Below are 22,386 nucleotides of genomic sequence, written 5' to 3' on the forward strand. Positions count from 1 at the left end.
TGGTTAATGCAGAAAACCTCGGAAAGGGCAATCAGAGCTTTGAGCTTTGAGCCACAGGTATTCAGAAGCTCGATGGTCCTGTGGGAGAACGTTTGGGCGGGTGACCCAGTAACAAACGCTGCTACAGTTACTTTCACTCCATTGCAAAAAACTCACACAGCAGAGACCTGTCCTCCATTTTGCAGTGCAGAAACAATCACTGAAATTCAAAGCATGCATACTAAATGCACACCTACCTTCGAACACAGCTTCATAACTATGGGTATAATTATTGCAATGAAATACCAGTCAGTACATGTAGTGTTCAATTTATCCTAAAATTATAAGCAAATCGACAAACAATAAACATTAAAAGGAAAAAAAAATAACCAGAATTGTTAAAAAATTTGTCAGAAGAAATATGTGACTTCCACCACACTTCAGCAGTTCTTGAGCATTGTGCACCATCAAACCACACTTTCTTACAGGCACATTTGCACAGAAATTGGGCTGAACCTGGTCTTTAAGAATCTTTTTGGGTTCAACAGCAGGAAGAAACCAGGTTTTATCCAGGACCAAAGGGCCTTACACATTGCATCACAAGCCCAGATGGTGCAGTTGAGTCTACAGCCACTTGCATGAGTCTCCAATTTTCCTGCCCTCCACAAGCTGCATGATCCCTGTCTGCTACTAGCCAAATTTCACTATTCTACCTGGCTCAGGGCCTCCCACTGCTTTTCTCAATCTTGGAATCCTGCAGCCCTAGCACATCATCAGCTGTTTATTTATTTATTTACATTTCTGCAGTGCCACGAAGGCATAACTTCAGGGGGGATTACATACATACACAATCAATCCTACAGCATGTGCCAACCTTTTGTACAGGATGGGAAAGAATCTATGGTCGGTGATAAAAAAGTGTCAACAGCGCATTCACATCAGTCAATTCTTCAGGGAAGGACAAGAGGAAAAGCAGAAAAACAGCAGCTGAGCATGCGTGCACATCACAATTCCAACAACAGTGCTCGGAACTTTGCTTTGGACTGGCATTCAACAATACATTGAGGCAGCTTACAACATTCATGTGGAAAGAAAAACAATTTGAACACATTAGTACCGCATTTTATCTCATGTATTTTGCAGTCGTGGTTGTGCCTTCTGGATACAAAATGAGGTGGCAGCGAACAAGTTTCGGGGTTAATAGTAGTTTCCTTGAAATAAATGTGGTAAAGGAATGCTAACCTTATTCGTAAACGGCACTCCTCCAGAGAGTCCCAGTTCAGGTCCTGCTTGATACTGTTATTTCGATAATTAAAAGTATATCTGTTGCTGACAAACCACGCCGCACGATTCGGAACGCGTTCCAGCATATCACAATAGGTTCTGACTAGAGGGTCCCACACTGCACTGGCATACTCCATAATTGGTCAGATGGTAGTGAAGTATAAAAGTTCCTTAACCTTCTGAGGAGCGTCCCAAAAATTCTTTTCCAAAAAATTTAGCAATCTTGATGCCTCTGCCAAAATATATTGTCTGCTTTCTTTATCATTATTCTCGTTTTAGCACCGTACTCTCCACAGCAATACTGCTAGATATTGTACTATCAACATTTTTGTGTGGCATGCAAATGGCTTGTACCATGATGAATATGTGTAAATATAGCCTAGCCAATTTTCCATACCACAACTACAGCTGCAGCCAGATATCATTTTGTGGAGCAGCACAATGGCCTTCAATTTTACTGTGGTGAAGCATGCAGCATTTTGTTTCAAACATGAGCGTGAAGGGAAGACTTCATGTTTCATGAAAAGAAAGGAATGACACGCATACTGGAGTTTGCAAGAATGCCCTGTGGACATTAGAAAACACTGCCACCCTTGCTTTATCTTTTCCAGCTAACAAACTCATTTGAGCACAGAGTACTAAGCCAAACTTGAGTACATGAATGTCTCACTATATTAGGCATATCTAATTGCAGTGAAGATTTGTAGCATATTCCATTGAGTCAGTGCATCACAGCAAAGCTTATGAAAACAAATGCAAGTTTATGAGCTTCACAAGCACATGAGCTTGCCCAATCTATTTATGCATGTAACTGAGAAATTTGCCTTGAAAAGATGTTTACTGCTGCAGGTCACAGCACTTCTATGCCAGGTAGCCCATTACAAAGGAAGTCAGCATAAATAGCGTAATAAGTAATGTATGATTTAATATAAAACTGACTATCCTTGAATATAGAACTTACTACTTAGGCCATAGCTCTTGGATCTAAGCTTCACATCTTTCTGCATAATACAACTAACAAAGCAATAGAGCAAGAGAGTTTTTCAAATGAAATGAAAAACAATATTTCACTGGCATTCAAAACCAATGACCTGCTACTCAGCAAGGAGGTAATAAGAGAGGCAAAGATGAAGGAGTAGAGGTACAGAAAATTGTTAATGTTTAGAAAATAATAATAAACTTAAGGAAATTTTATAAAATTATGTAGCCACTAATTTTGCTTGGTTTTATGAGGTTTAAAAGCACAAAGCGGCGCAGGCTGTTAGATATTAGAGAAATGAATAAATCTTTAAGTGTGCTAACATCACAGAGTTCCTGCACCTCTAGCATTTCGTCTCCATTAAAATGCAACCACTGCAGCTGGAATTGAACCTGCATCTTTCGGGTCAGCAGCTGAGTACCATAACCGCGGCTCCCATTTGGGGTGACATGCTTAGTTTTGTTTATTTGGGTTTAACATCCCAAAGCGACTCAGGCTATGAGGGATGTTGTAGTGAAGGGGTGACATGCAACAAAGTGGTGACTAACAGACTTTACAAAGTTCACTACAGAGAGAGTGAGCATTGATGAGGTATTAGAGTTTGCCTAGTCTACGAATGCCATATATTTGTGCAGATAATTCATTACAAGTACATGCGGCCTACGACAGGCTATGGCACCTAAAGCACAAAGCAATATGTCCATAAAATGAAGGCAAGAGCAGAGTTTCTTGCTGCCAGCAACCACTCCATAACCCAAAAGGCCAGTCAGCTTTTAAAAATGCATGTCCTACCTAAGTCTATTCAAGATTTCAGCTCTGATTTTGATTTGCATTTATTGCCAACTCACACAGCTCTCTCCTCCATATCTTAGCATTAACCCTGTTTTTCTTTCAGTGGTTGACTGCACTCCTCGCAATTTTAAACTTCTTAGTGTACCACTTTTTGCCCGAGAGATTTGTAGAAGGAATGCAGTTTAAAATTCTTTTTGAGCATACTGCAAGGCACTGTTCATAACTTCTGTGTGCATGCCAAAGGCCTTAAACCCCAATCTACTCGCACCCACTTCTCTCAAATGCTCTGCATTTGCGCACGACCTGGCTGAGACATGTGAATAACCTGGCCTAGATGTACTGTTACCACTTCCACTACCTCACTCCCTATCGTAAAATGTTCTCTTTCCAGATTGTTTAGTATTTCAGCTCTCTTCATTTGCACTGAATACTTATGACCTCAATCATGAACTACAATTCCTCATCACTGATACTACATCAATGCATTAAGACTAAAATATGTTCAGTTATTACAAGGCAACATTTACAAAATTATCAATCTTGGGTGCCAACTTGGGCTTTTTGTCACGAAAGTTTGACTAGGAGTAACTTTGGTTGAAATTCTTCTAGCACAATAATCCTTGTCTTGTTGCACTCTATGATCCTTCTAGATCACTCTGGCAGGTCTATTCTCATCATGCCACAGAGTGTTTAGTAATTAGCCCACCTCCAAATGAGCAACATGAGTTAGGTGAAATTTTGAAAACTATTTCATCTAAAACAAAACTAATCAGATATTTGAAATTAGCATGCAAAAATATACAAATGGTGCAAGTTTCAATCAGATCCACCCATAAATAAGGAAAAAAGTTCTAAGAGGTGTGTCCCCCCTTAAGTAGACTTGGTCTTTCTCTATTTTGGCGGTTCGAATATTCATATCCTGTAGCAACCCACACATATCACTTAGCTGCCTCTGCTGTGCATCGTCGTCATCTCCTGCATCGTGGGAACCGGTATTGCATAGTGGTCCTAGGTTTTCTTCCACATCACCGGACAGCAGAAGCAGCTCTTTAACAACAACGCACTCACATAACAAAGACAAAAGTATTCCCGGGCGTGGGAGCAGCAACAAGCAGCCATTGTCCGATTTACTTGCGTAAAGACAAGAGTCAAGACTGACCTGGGCAAAGAAATGGACAAAATTGAAGAGCCGCATCACGTAGCCGCACCACTGAACAGTTCCGGGACACGCCAGCAGTTCTTATCGACGACGAGTGTTGATGACATAGTCGATCCGGATGCCTTGATCCACGAGGAAGCGGTCCAGCAGGGTTGCCAGTGGTGATCAAAGTCTTCACTGTGAAAGCTGACGAAACTTGTTGGCGAGTCGTTGCATTCCCGTGCTTCCAAAGTATACAAGGCGCCAAGCTGGAGACATGAAGTAACCTTGGCAAAGAAACGGACGAAATTGAAGAGCCGCATCGCGTAGCTGCTCCCTCGCCCACTGAGGGTGGCAGGGTGGCAGTCAGTCATGCACCTATGAAGCAAACAGTGAAAGGAGGCAGGTGCTTCTGGCAAGAAGAATGTGATGCACCCTGCCCCAATGCGGGGTCACTGTCACTTGTGATGTAGCAGTGCCATACTCTACTTGAACACAGGGACCCCGTGATCAGTACCTTGCGCACTTCAATTCAATTTTATTTACTTTGGAACATACACATTTACAAAAGTGGGCAACAAAAGCATCTGGACCCTTAGCCAGTTGCTAGTCTGGGTCCATGCAATAAGTGCACAAAATAGCATACCTGGGCACTAGTAGCAAATAATTGTAAACCTTACTTGTTAGATCAGCAAGCCTGTTACCATTTATATAATCACTCTCCTTTTTGTGTCTTCAGGCAGTAAGCACTCATCAAGAAAAAAATATGTTTGTTCATATGCTCCATAAGCATAGCATGTTGAAGTCCACTCTCCAATGTCATGGGAATGCAAGGAAGATGATGAAGACCATGCAGCCAAGCCACATTTCATCACCATCGCTGGTCGCCTCCGCACGAGACTCAAGCTTAGGCTGCTGGCATTCGTCGGTGGTTCCTGCCTACACTGCCTTAACTGCTTTGTGCGCTAGTCCCTTCTCCCCCGTCAATAAGTCCCCTCTTCAGAAGTTACATCACGTCAAAAAAAAGTCCATTTAGCGGGAGTAGCCATCTTGACAACAAACAATACAGATGTACACAAACACACAGAGTTGCTCAATGACAATCTCACTGTGTCAGTACCATACATAAGCTACACCCACTTCAAGCATGCTCAAAACAGACCAAAGTATCCACTAATAATTTTCTTATACTGAACATTAAACTCTTTTTCCACCAGGTTAATAAACTGCCAAGTAAAGGTAGACAATGCTGCTTTCTGAATAGTTCCTGAACTGCATTTGCCATTAAACCCAATTCACGCACCACATTTCTAAGTATTTGAAGCTTCAATACATTTCAAAATTAAAAATATCTCTGTTCATCCCACCTTGTAGCCAAATGCTGCGGCATTTAAAGCATCTCGCAGCTGTCACGTCTATTAAAAAGAGTATAGACAACGCATTTTGGTGGCATGTTGTCTTCTTCGCAGTGATGTGTAGGTCATTACTATAGATGGCTCACCACGTGGTATTTCCGTTCCGCAGCTAAATAATTTATAATATAATTTTCCTCCCATGCTCTTTTGATTTGAGTTTCGGCAGCTCTGTGATGTCAGTTTCGCATGCGTAAGGCATAAAAAAATGTAAGAAAACTGCTGCTGCTTCATGCGTTGTCATTCCAGCTCTTGAGGTAGACCAACTTTAACGTAGCGAATTAAAATGATGAAGCAGTGAATACTTCGCATTTCCTGTGATGCCTTGTGTGAACTGAAACTGCAAGTTGCAATCGTTCGGCCACTGAAAGTGAAACTAAAACAGCATGAGAGAGAAATGAGATTTTAAATTATTCAGCAGTTGTAGGTGAATGCCATGTGGTACTCCACGTATACTAATGCCTTGCGCATCATTAGAAAGAAGAAAACACACATCCAAAAATTAGCTGTCTATACAGCTTTAATTAACTAAATTAACCAACACAAGGAGGCAAGTCATTTGTTCTGACCACCAAAATGAACCAAAGGCAAGCTGCACCCACGTCTTGTAAGCTGCAACCAATGCCACTGTCAGTGGTGGTGCGAATGGCGAAAGCTTTTACAGCGAGCTTTGTAGCAGAAAAAAATGTCAATACAAAGCAGCTTCCCAGTGTTTTGCAACAACCTAAAGCTGAGAAATAAAATAAAAATGCTAAATTATACCCTTAAATGTGAAGGTATCTATTCACCACAAGCACAGATACCCGAGTGCCTCACTTCTGCTGAAGTATACTGTGTAATGTCAGCACCAGCTAAGGAATCTCCAGGTAGTCAAAATTTATCCGGAGTTCTACACTGCAGTGCTTCTCAGTGCTCGGGTGGAGCTTCAGGACATTACCTACTCTCACCAGGCCAGAAATACGCAAAACAGGCAGCTCAGGCACCCAGATAAAAATTGACAAAAAAATCTGATACCGATACGACTTTGCCTGCACATTCTAAAAGTTCAAACACTGCGACACTTCCAAGTGGCATTTACTGCACCTTGCTGCATACAATTGATTTGTACAGTTAAACTGCAAAAGGGGGCATGCCATTTGCTTTTACTGGCGATATGAATGGAAGGCAACTCACACCTATGTCTTGTAAACTACTATCTGAACCATTATCTCAACGCAACCAATGAAACTACTTTTGAGACAAGGAAGTAATGCAATGAGCAACTCAACCAATCTCAAAAGAAAGCTGTCAAAGCAAAGCTCTCTTACTTTCCATTCTGAAACACTTTGCTACACAAAAGACATTACATCAACCTTAACACACGTGGCACAACCAAAAGCCCTAGAAGCAAAATAGGTAAAAAAAACTAACACTGCAGTGATGGCCTTGACCATCTGCTTAGTACAGAGGAGGTGGAGTGTTCGGTACCCAGTGCCACTAACCATCAGTTTTCTAGCAGATACAAGTTTCTCCTTGGCCTGGTGCTCAGCTTTCTCTGGGGTGAAATCTTAGGAAAGAAAAAAAAACGGTCTTTGACTCCCACGTTGTGCAGACCAAAAACATGACAGCCACTGTGCACCTTTGTCGCAGTGGCCTTCTGCCAACGAAACCAGAGCCCCCCATCGTCATCATCAACAGTCCGCACACCTTGGAGTCAACGTGCGTCACCAGTTGGAGTACGCCATTCAACATCGCCACAGGAACCTGAGGGTGGTTCAAAAGCACCAGGAGTGTGTTCTGCTTCTTCAGGCCACAACTCGACGTGACGATCAGCTCCAGCAGCTCCCTGCATGCAGGCACGACACAGAGCAAGGCTTTTCAGACACTTCATCAAGAGCTACTGTTCATAAATGATGGCCAATTTTTCAAGCAGCTCCAGTCGGGGACTGCGGAACACTGTGCTGTCCCGGCACTAATCAACGCCTTGCTCGTTTGACATATATACTTGTTTAAGGGCTGTGTTAGTGCAAGGGCCGCAACCACGGCTTGGCAGCCAATAATTTAGAAAGAAATAAAGTCAGCCAAAAGAATTTCACTTCACGCATGTGTCATTTAAACACATGGTGCATTCCACCCGGAGCCAACAGATGGTGAAACCTGCCTACGACACTCTGTACAACCAGTGCGATCATGCTGATGACGTGTTGTTTCGTCAGACTGCCCCACTTTCTACTTGTGAGCAGGGTGTTACACCAAAAAAGGCAGAACGTTATTGGTATTATCTCCAGCTGCACAAAAGTCGGAACAGGGTGCTCCCATGCTAGTGCCGTACTTCCCTGCAATGACATGCTGCCCGCCTGGCTCAGACGCTAGCGGTTGGGCATGCTTCGCATAGAAGTCGCAGCAAAGATGCTTTGAAACTAGTCGCGTTTATCATAAAAGGCATAACCATGCTACCAGTTAAGCACAACACAATACTCTGACATTAAAATGAAGGTACCACTGACGTTTTTCATGCCTTTGCCAGTAAAGCGATCAGAAAAGCAACCCAGGTAAGGCCAGCTCCCACCAATGGCTTCAGATCGCACAAGCTAAGCATTGTATCGAACCTTTGGCCAAACCATCATTACTCTCAGTAAGGTACTATGGCCCAACAGTTGTATGCACATACCTCTGCCAAAGAAGGGAAGGGAACTTTGGCCAAAAAAGTGGCCTACCAGCATCTTATTTTAGGTGGCTCGTGCTGGCTATCAAGCAATATAGCATGCTACTGTGCACTGTACCATCCATACCTTTAATTATTGCATTATGTACTTAAAAGAATCACCACGGAAGTGCTAATACGTCATAAAAAAACGTGCCACCCCATAAACAGGGCACGGGTTCCATGTAATGGCTGCACACCGTCAAAATCGCAAAGATAAAGAGCAGTCCTTACACGAATGCCCACGGTACTTTTTACCTTTTCAGTTTCTTTTCATTCTGGCACCTTCTTTGAATTTCAGTTTGATCATACTTCAGCACAATGCACCTGCAGGGACCCTAAAGACAAGCATTGTAACAAGCTACTGTATAAGAAACTTGTGTAAGGGCCGCACTTTTTATTTAAATTTGGGAGTGAATTTTGTAGATGCGGCTCATACACGAACGAAAAAAAAAGTATAGCCACATTTTTTTCTCAATTATATAGTTCAGAACAGAGGGTGTGGTCCATACATGGGTGCAGCCCTTACATGAGATTATAAGGTATATATTTGTGGATCATCATTCTAAGAAATTTGTCACTCTACATAGGAACAATCGTCCACAGACCAGAAAAAAAAATTCACATCAAAGGCAAGTGCCAAATTAGGAAAAAAAAACAACAAATGCTACTTCACGAAAATGTGCTGGTTAAACCGTCCCTTCCAATAAAAACATTTCCCCAACTTCATCAATTTAACTCAACTTGGGGTAGGCATGATGCTTACGTAGCATTGCTCCTCATAAAAATAAAATGAAAAGAACACATTGTGAAGGCAATGTCCCTTTACTAGCTGCAATTTAATGTAAAAAATTCTACCAAATTCTTGTCGGGTAATGGAGCAAGCAACCAATTACTTGCTTGGGGTGGCGAGCACCACCCCTGACCTCCCCTTGTTGTCATCACTGAACCTGAAACACCAGCATTCGGGTTAGCAAGCACGTACTCCGTGTCAGCGGCCACTTCTGCAGCATGCTGGTCGATCTCCTTGAAAAGAAGATGGGGCCTGCTGCACCCCTTGTGAGACGAGTTCAATGCCGCCTGTGCCAGGCTGACAGCCACCTCTCGGATCCCTTGTACTGGCGACAGTAGTGACAGCACGATGGCACTGCACATGCGGACAAAAAAACAGAGTTGTAACTCTCGCTAGTGGTGCTCGTAGTCTACTATATTCGGCTGCCATTCTGTGCTAGATAAGGTCACATGGTGTGGGAACGCAGGATGGCATCAAACATTTTTAGCTTCAAAAATCGAAAAAAAGAGTAAATAAATGAAGAAGAAGCAATAGTGACCTACACACGCAGAGAGTAAGCCTCTGCATTCTGTGTTCTCCATACCTATCCACAATTCTTGATTATATTTTATTTCAGCAGAGTTGACTACCAATGTCTTCCTTTTTTGCAGAATATTTCTGCCAGACTTCTTGTGCACCATACAATGCACTGCTTCTGACACCCTCACTATGTAACTTCTTGCAAAAATACCGATCAATGACTTTCGGTGTTTGGCCCTGCGCATCACGGGAGTTAAAAGGTGTGCACTGCAACCAGCCACCACTTTTTCATTTCTCTGTAAACATTTTACTGTGCACAACATTCTTTTTTTCAGTCACAAACCACCTAGATTACAAGAAGCTCCTCCAACCACCGAGTGTATCCCTTAAGCACTCCCATGATTCCCGTCCCTTTTCACGATTCAAACATGCTTCCTTTATTTTTCTTTGCTGTACAGGCCACCATACCCACCAAGATTCTGTTCGACCAAGATCCACTTGATGTCCTCAGCTGTCTGCAGCAGCTGGGCCGAAACAGCAAAAGCCAGAGACTGAAGCTTTTCCTTTGGGAGGGTGACGCCCCCTGGTGACTGCTGCTGGCGACGGCACAACAGCTGGCATCCAGGTGCAACAGCCACAGGCCACCCAGGAAGTGCACCTGGTGTTTAAGGCTCGGAGAGTGCATCTGGGGAAAGCAGGAAATTGAAACAGAACAACGGGCTTAGCCAGAAATGGCAGAGGAGTGCAAATATGTTCCCAGTTCAATCAAACGGAAGTCAAATATTAATGACAAACTAAATGACTCAGTTCAGCTTTTAGAGATATAGTATATCTGTTTTCAACTCAGAACAATCACGAATGCCAGCATGGCCTTTAAGCAACATACCTGTTTCTTTGTTCAATTATTCATTTAAAGTAAGCATTTACAAAATGATTTTTTATCTGTTTATTTATTTACCCTCAGGGACGTAGGGCATTACAGAGGAAAATGGAATACATCATAAGTACTCCACTTCCCTTATCAGAAGTCTGTTGGTGTAAACCTGTCAGTGCAAACCTGTGTCGAAGGATTGTGCTTTTCCTTTTTCCTTTCTTGGAGAAAACTTTCTAAGTGCAAAAAATAGGGGCACTGCAATTGTATGCAGAACCTACACACCATGAGTGGTGAACCCAGTTGTGCTTACAGCACAAAATGCCCTACCCCCTTTGCAAAAAAAAAAAAAAGATAGGGGAGAAAGGCAAAGGCATCAGAATGACCTAATTGCATCATATTACAAGAAGCATTGCCAACACTGAAACAGCAAAATTCTCGGTTCAATGAACTACAGTTAATTCCTCTTGAAACAAACTCAGTTGAGATGAATTCTCAGATGAGGTGAACAATGTGTGATCATTTGGTTGGTTTCCCATAGGATCCAATGCAAGAGAAATCCACATAACACGATCTGTTGTGCATGTCCTTCAGATAAATAAAAAATAGTTTCACAGCAACTGTGAACCACAGCGATTCTGCACAACAGTACTCACAGAATGTCCGCGCAAAACCTCCTAGAAGCGAAAAAAAAAAATGTTTCCACGCCAAAAAGCGCAACTCTAAAAGGTAGCTTCTGTGCAGTACCTTCACTCCTGCCTGAGCATGGCGCAGGGATCTGATACGGCCAGAGCTTGGCATCGCACAAGCCACATGCCGCAAGCTGCCTCCCTGCTGACTAAAAGGAGTGTAGGTACGAAGTGGAGCTGCTCATTGATTCAGGGCTGAAACAGTTGAGAGGTGAATTTTTCAACTGATACGGACCTGCAACACACATTATCAAGGTGCTGAGGCGGCAAAATACTATCGGCATCACCGGGGCATTGCCTGAGCCAGACGGAAAGGCATGTGGTGCAGCTGCTCATAGAATTAGCTGTACAACTAGGGAAGGATTGAGATGTCAGACACATGTGCATGCCTAATCATGCAGTTGTGCTTTTGATTGCTCAGAGCTAGGGGGAAAGCAAAAACAAAAAAGGACAAAATATCAGTCGCTGCGGAAGAGAGAGGAAGAGATGCCGCAAAAATAAAATTAGACTGGTGCCGTTTTCAAGTACAATTATCAGAGCTTATTTCATGCCCTCACTCATCTGCTCACTTGATCCCACAATAAATGTTGCATGTGAAACGGGGGCTAAGGTTAATGCTGAGGCGGCGGCGACCGAGTCTCTCATCTGTTCAGGTCAGCAGGCGCTCGGTCTGAGCGATGGCAGTGCGGTTACCTCTTGTTGTTGTTGTTAGCCTATCAAAAGACGGCACATACCCACACTGGGGGATAGGCCAAGAATCTTCTTCTTTTCCTCAGTAAATATAGGATGAGGCCCTTCTTCTTCTTCACAATGGCCCCGGGGAGAAAAGGTGCCATCCTGGTGACTCAGGGTGGCGACAACACAACCGGGTCATAGTATGGCTTCAGTCGTTGGACATGCACAGTCTCGCGACCACGTCGGCGAAGATCGGAAGATGGTGTGAGGGGCTCAATAAGGTAGTTCATGGAGGATGTGCGCTCCAGGACACGGTAGGGGCCATGGTATTGCGAAAGAAGTTTCTTTGATAGGCCGGGATCAGTGGAAGGAATCCACAGCCAGACAAGTGAACCAGGTGGAAAATCCGGATCAAGCTGACCGTCGTCATGGCGGTGTTTCTGGCGCCCCTGAGTGTCTGCCGTGAGCGACCGTGCAATCTGGCGGCAGTCTTCGGCGTGCTGGGCAGCTTCAGAAATAGTTGTACACTCAGATGAGGCAGGGCGGTATGGAAGAACTGTGTCGACGCGAGCGGATGGATGTCGGCCGTAGAGCTGAAAAAATGGGGAGAAACCGGTAGTGGACTGAGTAGCAGTGTTGTAGGCGTACGTAATATAGAGTAGAACGAGGTCCCAGTTCGTGTGCTTGGCAGCAACGTACATCGCTAGCATATCACTCAGAGTGCGATTAAATCGTTCAGTTAGACCGTTTGTTTGCGGATGGTAGGCTGTACAAGTCCGATGAATGATATTGCACTCGGCGAGTAGAGGTTTAACGATATCAGACAAGAATACGCATCCTCTGTCACTGAAGAGTTCATGAGGAGCACCGTGGCGAAGTATAAAGCGCTGCAAAATGAAGCACGCCACTTCACAAGCTGTAGCAGCTGGGAGCGCGGCGGTTACTGCATACGGGTCAGGTGGTCAATGGCAACAATGACCCAGCGGTTGCCCGCAGCGGTGTATGGCAGAGGGCCGTATATATAGATGCCAACACAGTCGAAGGGGCGAGGAGGACACTGCAGTGGCTGCAACTGTCCAGCAGAGTGATGAGGCAGTTGCTTACAGCGTAAGGCCATAGAGATAAGGTCAAAACTTTCCAAGGGCCCAGACAATGGCCAAGCTCTCTTTTTCCGTCACGGAGTAGATGGATTCAGATTTCGTGAGGGTGCGGCTGGCATAAGCAACCACATATTCCTCAAATCCAGACTTGCGTTGGGCGAGCACAGCCCCGAGGCCAATGCCACTGGCATCCGTGTGTACTTCACTTGGGGCTTGCAGGTCGAAGTGACGCAAGATAGGTGGTGCCGTGAGGAGACTGCGCAAGGTGTTGTAGGCATCGTCGCAGGCAGGCAACCAACTCGAACAATCCACATTGCTGCTGAGAAGCTCAGTTAAAGGGGCAGCAATAGCCGCAAAGTTGCGAATAAAACGTTTAAAATAGGAACAGAGGCCTAGGAAGCTGCGCAGTTCCTTAATGCAAGTAGGTTTTGGAAACGCAGTCACAGCACGAAGTTTGGCGGTGTCGGGGCGGCCGCCCTCTTTTGACACAACGTGGCCTAAAATTGTCAGTTCAGGAGCAGCAAATCAACACTTTCTTAAGTTCAGTTGAAGGCCAGCGTCCGTAAGGAATGTTAAGACGTGCTTCAGCCGGGATAGATGAGTGGCAAAGTGGGGCGAAAATATCGTGATGTCATCGAGATAACACAGGCACGACTTCCATTTCAGGCCACGCAGAATGCTGTCCATCATGCGCTCAAAAGTAGCCGGAGCATTACAGTGGCCAAAAGGCATGACGGTAATTTCATACAGGCCATCAGGGGTGACGAATGCGGTTTTAGGGCGGTCGTCAGCTGCCATGGGGACCTGCCAGTACCCAGAGCATAAGTCGAGAGAAGAGAGGAGTTCCGCTCCTTGAAGGCAGTCCAGAGCATCATCAATGCGCGAAAGAGTTTCATGTGACCTTATTCAGGCGGCTGCAATCAACGCAAAAACGAATAGAGCCATCTTTCTTTTTCACGAGGACCACGGGAGAAGCCCAGGGACTGTGTGAGGCCTGGATCACGCCACTCTGAAGCATGGTGTCAACTTGGTCTTTAATAACTTGGCGCTCAGTGGCTGAGACACGATATGGGCACTGACGCAGAGGGGCGTGGTCACCGGTGTCGATATGGTGGGCGACAGTCGACATGCGGGTCAAAGCGGGTTGGTGTGAATCGAAGGAGGAACGAAATTGATGAAGCAGAGCGAGAAGTTGAGTTCGTTGAGGTGCAGGAAGAGAGGCGTCGATGGAGGGAAGGAAAACGTCTGGAGACGAAGTGTCGGGTGCAGGAACCGGCGGGCTGACGGCACTAACGTCAAGGGATGGGGAATTGTCATTTTCATCGCGGTAGAGAATGAAGTCAATGATTTGCATGGTACCCAGGCACTCACCGCGACGCACAGCGGAAGCATATGTAAACGGATTGGTCACGAACAACGCGCTAAGGCGAGCTGACAGAGTGAGGTCGGCATAAGGTATGGAGCGGTACTTGCGGCACAGAAAGAGGGGCGATGGTGTAAAAAGTATGTTGCCGTCGCGAACAAGGTCGGAAGTGAGGGGCACAAGAACAGAAGAACAGGCAGGCAGTTCAGTGTCTTCAGCAACGACGGCTTTGGCAGGAGTAGCAGAAGGGGCATCGAGCGGCGTGTAACCGCTGAGCGCAAAGAACTCAAGTTCAGCACGAGCACAATCAATGACTGCGTTATGGCGGGACAGGAAGTCTCAACCCAAGATGATCTCAAGAGAGCAGGTTGGTAAAATGACGAATTCAATCACGTAGAGAATTTCCTGAATGACGACGCGAGCCGTACACGCCGCTAACGGCGCAATAGCCTGCGCGCTTGCGGTGCGCAGCGAGAATCCAGAAAGTGGGGTCGTCACTTTTCGCAACGAGCGGCAAAAGGAGGCGGCCATGGCAGCCGGTGTCCACAAGCGCCAGAACAGAAACGCCCTCTACGGAAACGGCGATCAGATTGGCGGGACATAACTGAGGCCTTGGACATTTCGCTGGTGGCGCAGTTCTCGCCTCAAGAACTGCGGCGTCTAGTTTTCCTCTTGCGAAAGATTCGGGTGCCGACACATGGGAGAAAGGGAGCGGCGACGAGGAGAAGGTGACCGCCGGGTGGAGAAGGTGGTGCGATCACGGGAAAGTGGGCGACTCTGTGGCGTCTCGGCTGGCGGTGAGTAGTCACTGGGAGGAGGCCAGTAACCGGCAACTGGGGAGATCAGCGCACGACGACGGCAAAGCCGGGCCACATGACCAGGCAGTCCGCAAGAGTAACAAATAGGCCGATTGTCAATAGTACGCCAGAGATTGCCAAATTGCCGAAGCGGTCGCAAAAAAGGCGTCGGAGCGTGAGGAACTTGAGGCACAGACGCTTGAGGTGGAGCGTAGGTTGGGCGGTAGTTAGGCGGCCGTGCGACGGCGGCAGCGTAGGTGAGGGGTGCAGCGACAGGTGCGGGCGGCTGTGCTGGTGCAGGCGGAGGGGCCGGTGGAAGGGCCTCAGGCACTTGTTCGCTGATGGCAGTGGGAAGGTCGGGCGCCAGGAATGGAGATTGCACGGAGGGGGATGGCAGAAGCAACAGCTGACCTGCAACTTCCTCACGCACAAAATCTTTCATGTGCACCAACAGTTGCGAGCGGTCAGGTGCAGCCGACAGGCCGGCAAGCGACTCGACAACCGCTGCTGCGTGCTGGCGAGTGATGAGCCTCTGCTTGCGCAGCTCGTCGTAGCTCTGGCAGAGACTGACGACTTCGGCAACGGTGCGGAGATCTCGCGACAGCAGCATCTGAAAGTCATCATCCTCGATGATTTTCAGAATATGCTTGATCTTGTCCTCCTCGGACATCTGGGGGTTGACACGCGAGCATAGGTTGACCACGTCTTCAATGTAGCTGGTGAACGTCTCACCCGACTGCCGAGAGCGCTCGCGAAAGCGGTGTTCGGCGCGTAGCTTGCGCACAGCAGGACCTCCGAACACTTCGGTGAGGTTCGCCTTAAAAGCAGTCCACGTGGAGAGGTCTGCTTCGTGGTTTCGAAACCACAGGTTGGCAACGCCAGTCAAATAAAAGAAGACATTGTTCAACTTGGTGGTATCGTCCCAATTGTTATATGTGCTCAACCGCTCGTATGATGTGAGCCAGTCTTCAGCGTCACGATTGTCAGTACCGCTGAAGAGTGCCGGGTCCCGCTGCCGGAGGGAGCCGGAACAGAGGCCTAGTGAGCCAACCTGCACGGCTTGGTGGTGGGCGGCTTCAGGCATAGCGGGCATAGCGGGGGTCGGTAGCGTGAGGTTGCACAGGTCCAGGGTGGTACGAGGATGCTAAACCGAACCTCCACCGAATGTAACGGGGGCTTAGGTTAATGCTGAGGCGGCGGCGAAACCACGGCGGTGACCGAGTCTCTGGTCTATTCAGGTCAGCAGGCAGTCGGTCTGAGCGATGGCAGTGCGGCTACCTCTTCTTTCCCTCAGTAAATATAGGATGCCCTTCTTCTTCACACATGAATGAATTTTTATGGCGCAAGGGCAGCTGTGGCCGAGTGCCATGGAACAAGGTTTTATTTTTCTTTTACTCACAGTGGGGTCAAAGACCCATTTCCCAAGCATTTCACCCTAAAGAAGCTGAGCACCAGACCAGCAGAAAACTTGTACTCATTTTATCTCCGGTGGGTACCCGGCAGCCCTGGGGAACCACAATAAATGTTCCATTTGCAATTGTCCTCTCATTGCATGGCCACTTTATTCAATCTTTCATATAACATATATTTGGATACACTTAGCATTCTCACATATGCCTTTTATAGTGGCACATCTGCTAAAACAAACTTCTTATAAGACCCCAGACTATAGTCAGATGACGAAACAGTAAAATTCTGCTTTCAGGTAAAGGCCGAAATCTGCCAAAATGGTGGAAAAAAATGTGGTCCTTACCCACATATATACAATACTTCCAACACCCTCTAAGGATACTGTACAATATAATGCAACAAATTTTCCCACAAATGAACGAGTTCTGAAATGCGGGTTCTGCTTCAAAGAAGCATTCGCAAAACGAAACTAACTTGAAAGCTTATTCTGCAATACAACTGTTAACCAATTCTTCAGACTTTAAGATTGGAATGCATTTGACTTTTCTGACTTCTCTCTACCTCTGTGAGACATTGCAGTAAATTGTGACTGAAATTTCACATGCGCCACAACTTGCTGCTTGACTTTTCGGAATGCCTTCATGCTCACCTGCACGTCGCCCCAGCAATCATGAAGGCGAATTCTGAATCCTATTTGAACTACAAAACTTAAAGAATTTGTTTAAATCAAACTCGTTAACATCGGTTTAGATGACCAGACTAACATGTTTCCTATGGGATGACACACAGCTCACTAACTGCACATTGTGCGCTTTTTTTTATTCTGCAACGCCTCCATTCTTTCATTTGTGCGAAGTGCCGCACATGACCCTGTATTAAGATTTATGTACGCACAGTTCCCAAAACTGGCTAAAGCAGCCTCTGAAACCCTAAGTAATTGAACACTTGCATTTCATCTCATGAGTGTGTTTCTATGTAAAATGAGGACACATACACACAAGCATGCAAGCACGCATGCACACGTGCAAGGAAGAAGGCTAGGAATGCACCTTGAACAACTTCTGCATCAGCTGCCGAAATTGATTGGCTGCTGCCCTTGCTGACCGAGTGCTCCACAACTGTACCAAATATGTTGGCAAGAAGGTCCAAAGTAGCGCAGATGGCATCGTCTTGTTGCCTTAGAATCCACATGGGCTTTCTGCAAGGTTTCAAATAAAAATGGTGCAGCACACGTCATACACAAAACTTAACAGTAACAAACAAAAACTCGTGCTTCAAAGCAGAGGCAGCAGCTGTAAAGCACTACGCTTGTTTTCGATCACTTCCCAAAGTGACTCAGACAATAAAGGACACCGTAATAGAGGGCTTCAGATAATTTTGACCATCTGCGGTTCTTTAATGTGCACTGGCATCCCACGGTACACGGCCCTCAAGCATTCTGCCTCCATCGAAATTCAACAGCGGCAGCTGGGATCGAACCCACACCTTTTGGGTCAGCAGCTGAGCACCACAACCACTGAGCCACTGTGGCAACTTTAATGACAACAAAGGATGGCTTATGTCATTAGTGAATTATTGACAGTTCTGTCTAGAAAGCAGGAGGCAAGTAGCTGTTAGTGGCATCAGAACTGTAAACCTAAGCGGTCAAGTCAAGTCCCATGGGTAGCATTTCAGCGCATCTTGTAAATCATCTGTGCTATGCAGTCGAGTCCGCTTATAACAAACATGAGCATCACATGGCGTCCGCTCGTTATATCCCGAAGTTCGTAGTAAGTGGACCAGAGCTTTAAAGACAGCTGCTTGTCAAACGAAAAAAATTTTTCTTTCCGAAAAAGTCCGCGATGATCGTCTCTTTTTGCAGCGCAGATCCGATGATTGAGGTTTCCAGATTATTTTAAGCAGAAGCGTGCTATCGCCGAGGCCCTTGGTATAGTCGAGTTCTCTTAGGCTATCTATGTAGCTCATTGCTACAGGCACGCTTATGGGTGCTGGCTCCGAAGCTTCATCCTCATCTGATTCCTCTGCGTCACTCTCGTTCCGCACTTCAGAAACGATGCCCTCGTTCGTGCACTGTTCCGTGGTGTCGGCGTCATCAACAGAAATAAAATCATTCCAACCAATGTCATGACCCCCATGTCGGAGTTGGTGACACGCCGCCACAAATTGCCGCTGGGCTGGTCATCTTCCGAAGAATCAGGCTCGGCATCAGACACTGTGTCGACGAAGCCGCCCTTGCGGAAGCAGTTTTGCTAGCCAGTGGCCGTCACCACCGCACAGGCCGCTTTCATAATCTCTACAGCTGAACACAATGGAAGTGGGCTCGGTGTTCCCGTCCGCCATCCCGAATTACAACCTGGGCCCAAGATTTGAACTAAGCCAACGAAACGTCCGCACCGCAACAAGAGTGACAAAAGCGCGTGACGGGGTGGGCGTGCAGCATGCACAGGTGGCAATCAAGCCAATTAAGCCAAGGATACACACGCACAGCGCCATCGGAGAGACCAATAAAGGGCGTCCGTGAGTGTCAGTGCAGCCACCTCTTGGCTCCCACGGAAAGCCTGCTTCACAGTGCGCGGCCTCCGCGATCGATACTGGCGGCGGCGGCGTTGTTCGCAGAGGCCATGTGTGGATTTGGAAGAGGGTGAGGATAAAGGAGTGGAGTTGCGAGGAGGGGCGGGAGGGCGATCTTGGAAGTCGCGTCGGCAACGAAAGGGTAGCTCGCTCAAGTGCGGCACGAAACAGGGCGGGCAGTTCGCTCGTGATGAGGCTTGGGAAAGCATACCGCATGCCGGGCGCACAAAGGGGTTGGAGGCAGGTTATCTCGCATCACAGCGCCGTCCGTTCGCTGTAACCGATCAGCAGGGCTTAATGACGTTTGTTATACGTGTGATTTTGTGCCATTGAAATAATGTATATTTTGACGGTTGCGCAGGTCTCATTCGTTACAACCGAAAGTTCGTCTTAATTGGGTCCGTTGTATGTGGGCTCGACTGTACATGCAACAACTTTTTTAAAACGAAGATTTCCTGGGCCTGGTTACATGCAACACTGCACTATGTTTTGCCGCTTGAAAATTCATCATGTGGTATGAGATTACGGTGGCCATTGATGTTGCCAGCATGCAGCTGGCTGTAATTTGAAGGCAACACCGAGGCTACCAGACAACCAGGCCTGCACTCTATCACTCGTTCTGGAAGCAGCCAGTGGCAAGCTGCACTTGGAGCTGATGCTGCATGCTGGCACCAACATTGCAGAACTCCATGAAACTAGTGCAGCCAAATCAAAGAGAACTTATGCTGTCAAAGTGTTCTCTGATATGAGGCCACCCGTTCGTCGTCCTGCCTGCCATTGCACGCAGTCAGAGGTAACCAAGCGACTATGCAGCATGAAATTCAGGTTTGAGTAAAGCTATTTCGACGATCTCCTGCCGCACCATTCATACCTGGACACAGCCTCCATTCAGAAGTCCATTTGATTTAACCGGTGTGAGATCCATTGCGTCTGAATTAGCGAGCATCCGACACTCGCTGGGACAGAGCCGTCAGTTTGAATCATCCGGATTTCCGAATTAACAGAGGCCAAAGCAATGAGCTTTTACTGTACTTGGGAAAAAAAAATTGTTAGCTCACCACAGTAAGAGGTTGGTCAATCTTTCCAGCAGCCTCCCCAAGATCAGCAAGAAGCAACTCCGCGATGGTGTCCACATCCTCAGTCTCCAAAGCGGCCGTTATCTTTTCTGCAACAAGAGTCAGAAATGAAATGGCAGGTGCAGCTTCCTTGGAACAGATCCTTCTCTGAATGAAGGAACAATGTTCATGAGCTTGCACTGCAAAACAGAGGGCATTTCCTTCCTTCTGTTGCCTCCTGTTAAGTACTATGTTCAAAGTCGTACAGTTTGGCACATTAGTAGACTGTGCTAGGTGCCAAACATGAGCCAAACATGTTGCACTCAACAAAATGCACAAGCAGAAGCATAAAAGCTCGGCAAATGCAGCAAGGCATCACACAGTGTCCTCGTCATGGGAACATGGAAGCACTGCCAAGATCCAAGAAACCTCAAAAGTTTTACCCCAGTCCTTGGAGCCCTTCATTACACACATCAACAACTACTGCAGGTGATAATCAAGACCTCGCAGGTTCGTAACCGTGGCAAAGTAAAGCACTTGCACTCACTGTCAGCAGTGACGTTGCTGAGCTCTGGCAACCGCTGCAAGGCCGTGCTTGCGTACGCCAGTCGAGCGAGAGACACCTCCGAGGCGTCTGTCGGCATCAAGAATGGACGCACCATTGTGAGAACTTGCCCCTCGTCCAGTGACGAGCACAGGTCATCACACACAAACACCAGTGCGCAGGTCAAACCTACAACAAGCACGATGGCAGTTGAAAAAAAGAATGGCTACTTCAAAAAATGGGCTCTGACTCGTCAGTTATGTGAGCCACTTTGATTAACTTTCTCCTTGCTTTCTTTCAATCTCCTTCTCCCCTATTCATGAAGAAGTGGGGTGAATGTATCATATTTGAAACTCCACCTACGTGCAGACCTCAGGCATCAAACACACCACAAGACAAAGCCTGTTAAAAAACTTCTTAGGCTGACATAAGTTATGCCTTACGCTAAGGCTCAATCACAACCAACCACAATCGAATGAACGTGTATGATGCCATTCTTACAACTCCTCATGGAATCATGGAAAAGAAAAAAAATGTGAAAGAAACCAGAGAAAAAGAAAAATATGCAAACCAGCAAAGGCCATGCGTCGATCAAATGCAGGACAATAATAAGAATACACGCATGCTAGGAGCAGAGAGGGGACATTCTGCACACACCATTTCTTGCTCTGCTCTGTGGGCTCAAACAGGAGGCGCCTCAAGGTGCCAAGGACAACTCCTTGCTCCAGAAACTTGCACAGATCCTGAAACAAAGAACCACTGCAGATTGAAAGAAACTGCAAAAGGATCCCACAGGTCAACTGGCGTGTAGTCATGACTGAAACATTACCCAAAGGATGAAAATTTACAGATGGGTTGTAATTCTCTTTCCTGGCTAGTTCTACCACCATGCAGCCAAAATCAAAGAACCTGAACCGAGGGGCTACAACACAGTATTAAGTAGGGGAAAAGGCACAAACAAATAAAAGAAAATCGGACTTGAATTACAGAAACATTTCTTTTTTTACTGCTTTGCCAACTGCTGTCACACTTATCCCTCACACTACTCCCAGTGCGTATGTCATTCATAATAAACTGCTGTTAGCATGTTTTCTGTAATGCTTTTATGCAGCCACAGCAAAGCAAAGGTGAGTAGGCAAACAGTGACAACAATTCAAAGTGAAATCAGAGACAACTATTTAATCTCAAAGTTCCCACAAACTTGCTGTCGCGTGCACGGCCCTCGAGTCATCGCATGATGACCTGGAGAACCAATCACGAAGAAACAACTTAATATTCTACGGCATCCATGACAAAGAAACCGAATCGTGGGAACAGTCTGAGACTAAAATTATCTCTTTTTGCGCTGAAAAGTTAAAACTTTCCGTTGACGCCGCTGCCATTGAAAGAGCGCACAGACTAGGAAGATATGCGCCCGACAAGCACAGACCCCTGATCGTTAAATTTTTGTCCTTTAAAGAAAAGAATCGTGTTCTTTCAAATGCTGCCAAACTAAAAGATACTGACTGGGCGATAAGCGAGGACTATTCGGCCAAAGTGCGGCAACAAAGAAAAAAGCTCATGCAGTTTGCTAAGGCACGCGGCGGAAAGTTGAAACTGCGGTTTAATAAGCTAAACCTGGACAACAAAACCTATATCTACAACATTGAAACAGACGATATCACTTGTGTAAACCAATAGCCATCACCGAGGCTTTTAGCTAGCCCACAAACTGCTATTAAAAATGAACTTG

At 46.3% G+C, this 22,386-nt stretch overlaps 2 protein-coding genes across 2 annotated transcripts; both read right to left on the reverse strand.

Annotated features, from left to right (window-relative positions):
- Positions 1 to 5,673: 5,673 nt before the first annotated feature.
- On the reverse strand, positions 5,674 to 21,393 carry LOC144132631 (uncharacterized). Its single transcript, XM_077665180.1, has 7 exons — positions 21,312 to 21,393; positions 20,658 to 20,744; positions 20,114 to 20,220; positions 17,534 to 17,682; positions 10,052 to 10,264; positions 9,253 to 9,414; positions 5,674 to 7,409 (listed from the first exon to the last, which is right to left on the reverse strand). The coding sequence occupies exons 4-6, from the start codon at positions 17,648 to 17,650 to the stop codon at positions 9,259 to 9,261; spliced, it is 486 nt and encodes a 161-aa protein (XP_077521306.1). The 5' UTR covers positions 17,651 to 17,682; positions 20,114 to 20,220; positions 20,658 to 20,744; positions 21,312 to 21,393; the 3' UTR covers positions 5,674 to 7,409; positions 9,253 to 9,258.
- On the reverse strand, positions 12,755 to 16,158 carry LOC144115385 (uncharacterized). Its single transcript, XM_077649757.1, has 2 exons — positions 15,406 to 16,158; positions 12,755 to 12,886 (listed from the first exon to the last, which is right to left on the reverse strand). Exons 1-2 carry the CDS (start codon positions 16,156 to 16,158, stop codon positions 12,755 to 12,757), a joined length of 885 nt encoding a protein of 294 aa, XP_077505883.1.
- Positions 21,394 to 22,386: the final 993 nt, after the last annotated feature.

The sequence above is a fragment of the Amblyomma americanum genome, chromosome 1 (genome assembly GCF_052857255.1).
Source record: "Amblyomma americanum isolate KBUSLIRL-KWMA chromosome 1, ASM5285725v1, whole genome shotgun sequence".
Taxonomy (NCBI): domain Eukaryota; kingdom Metazoa; phylum Arthropoda; class Arachnida; order Ixodida; family Ixodidae; genus Amblyomma; species Amblyomma americanum.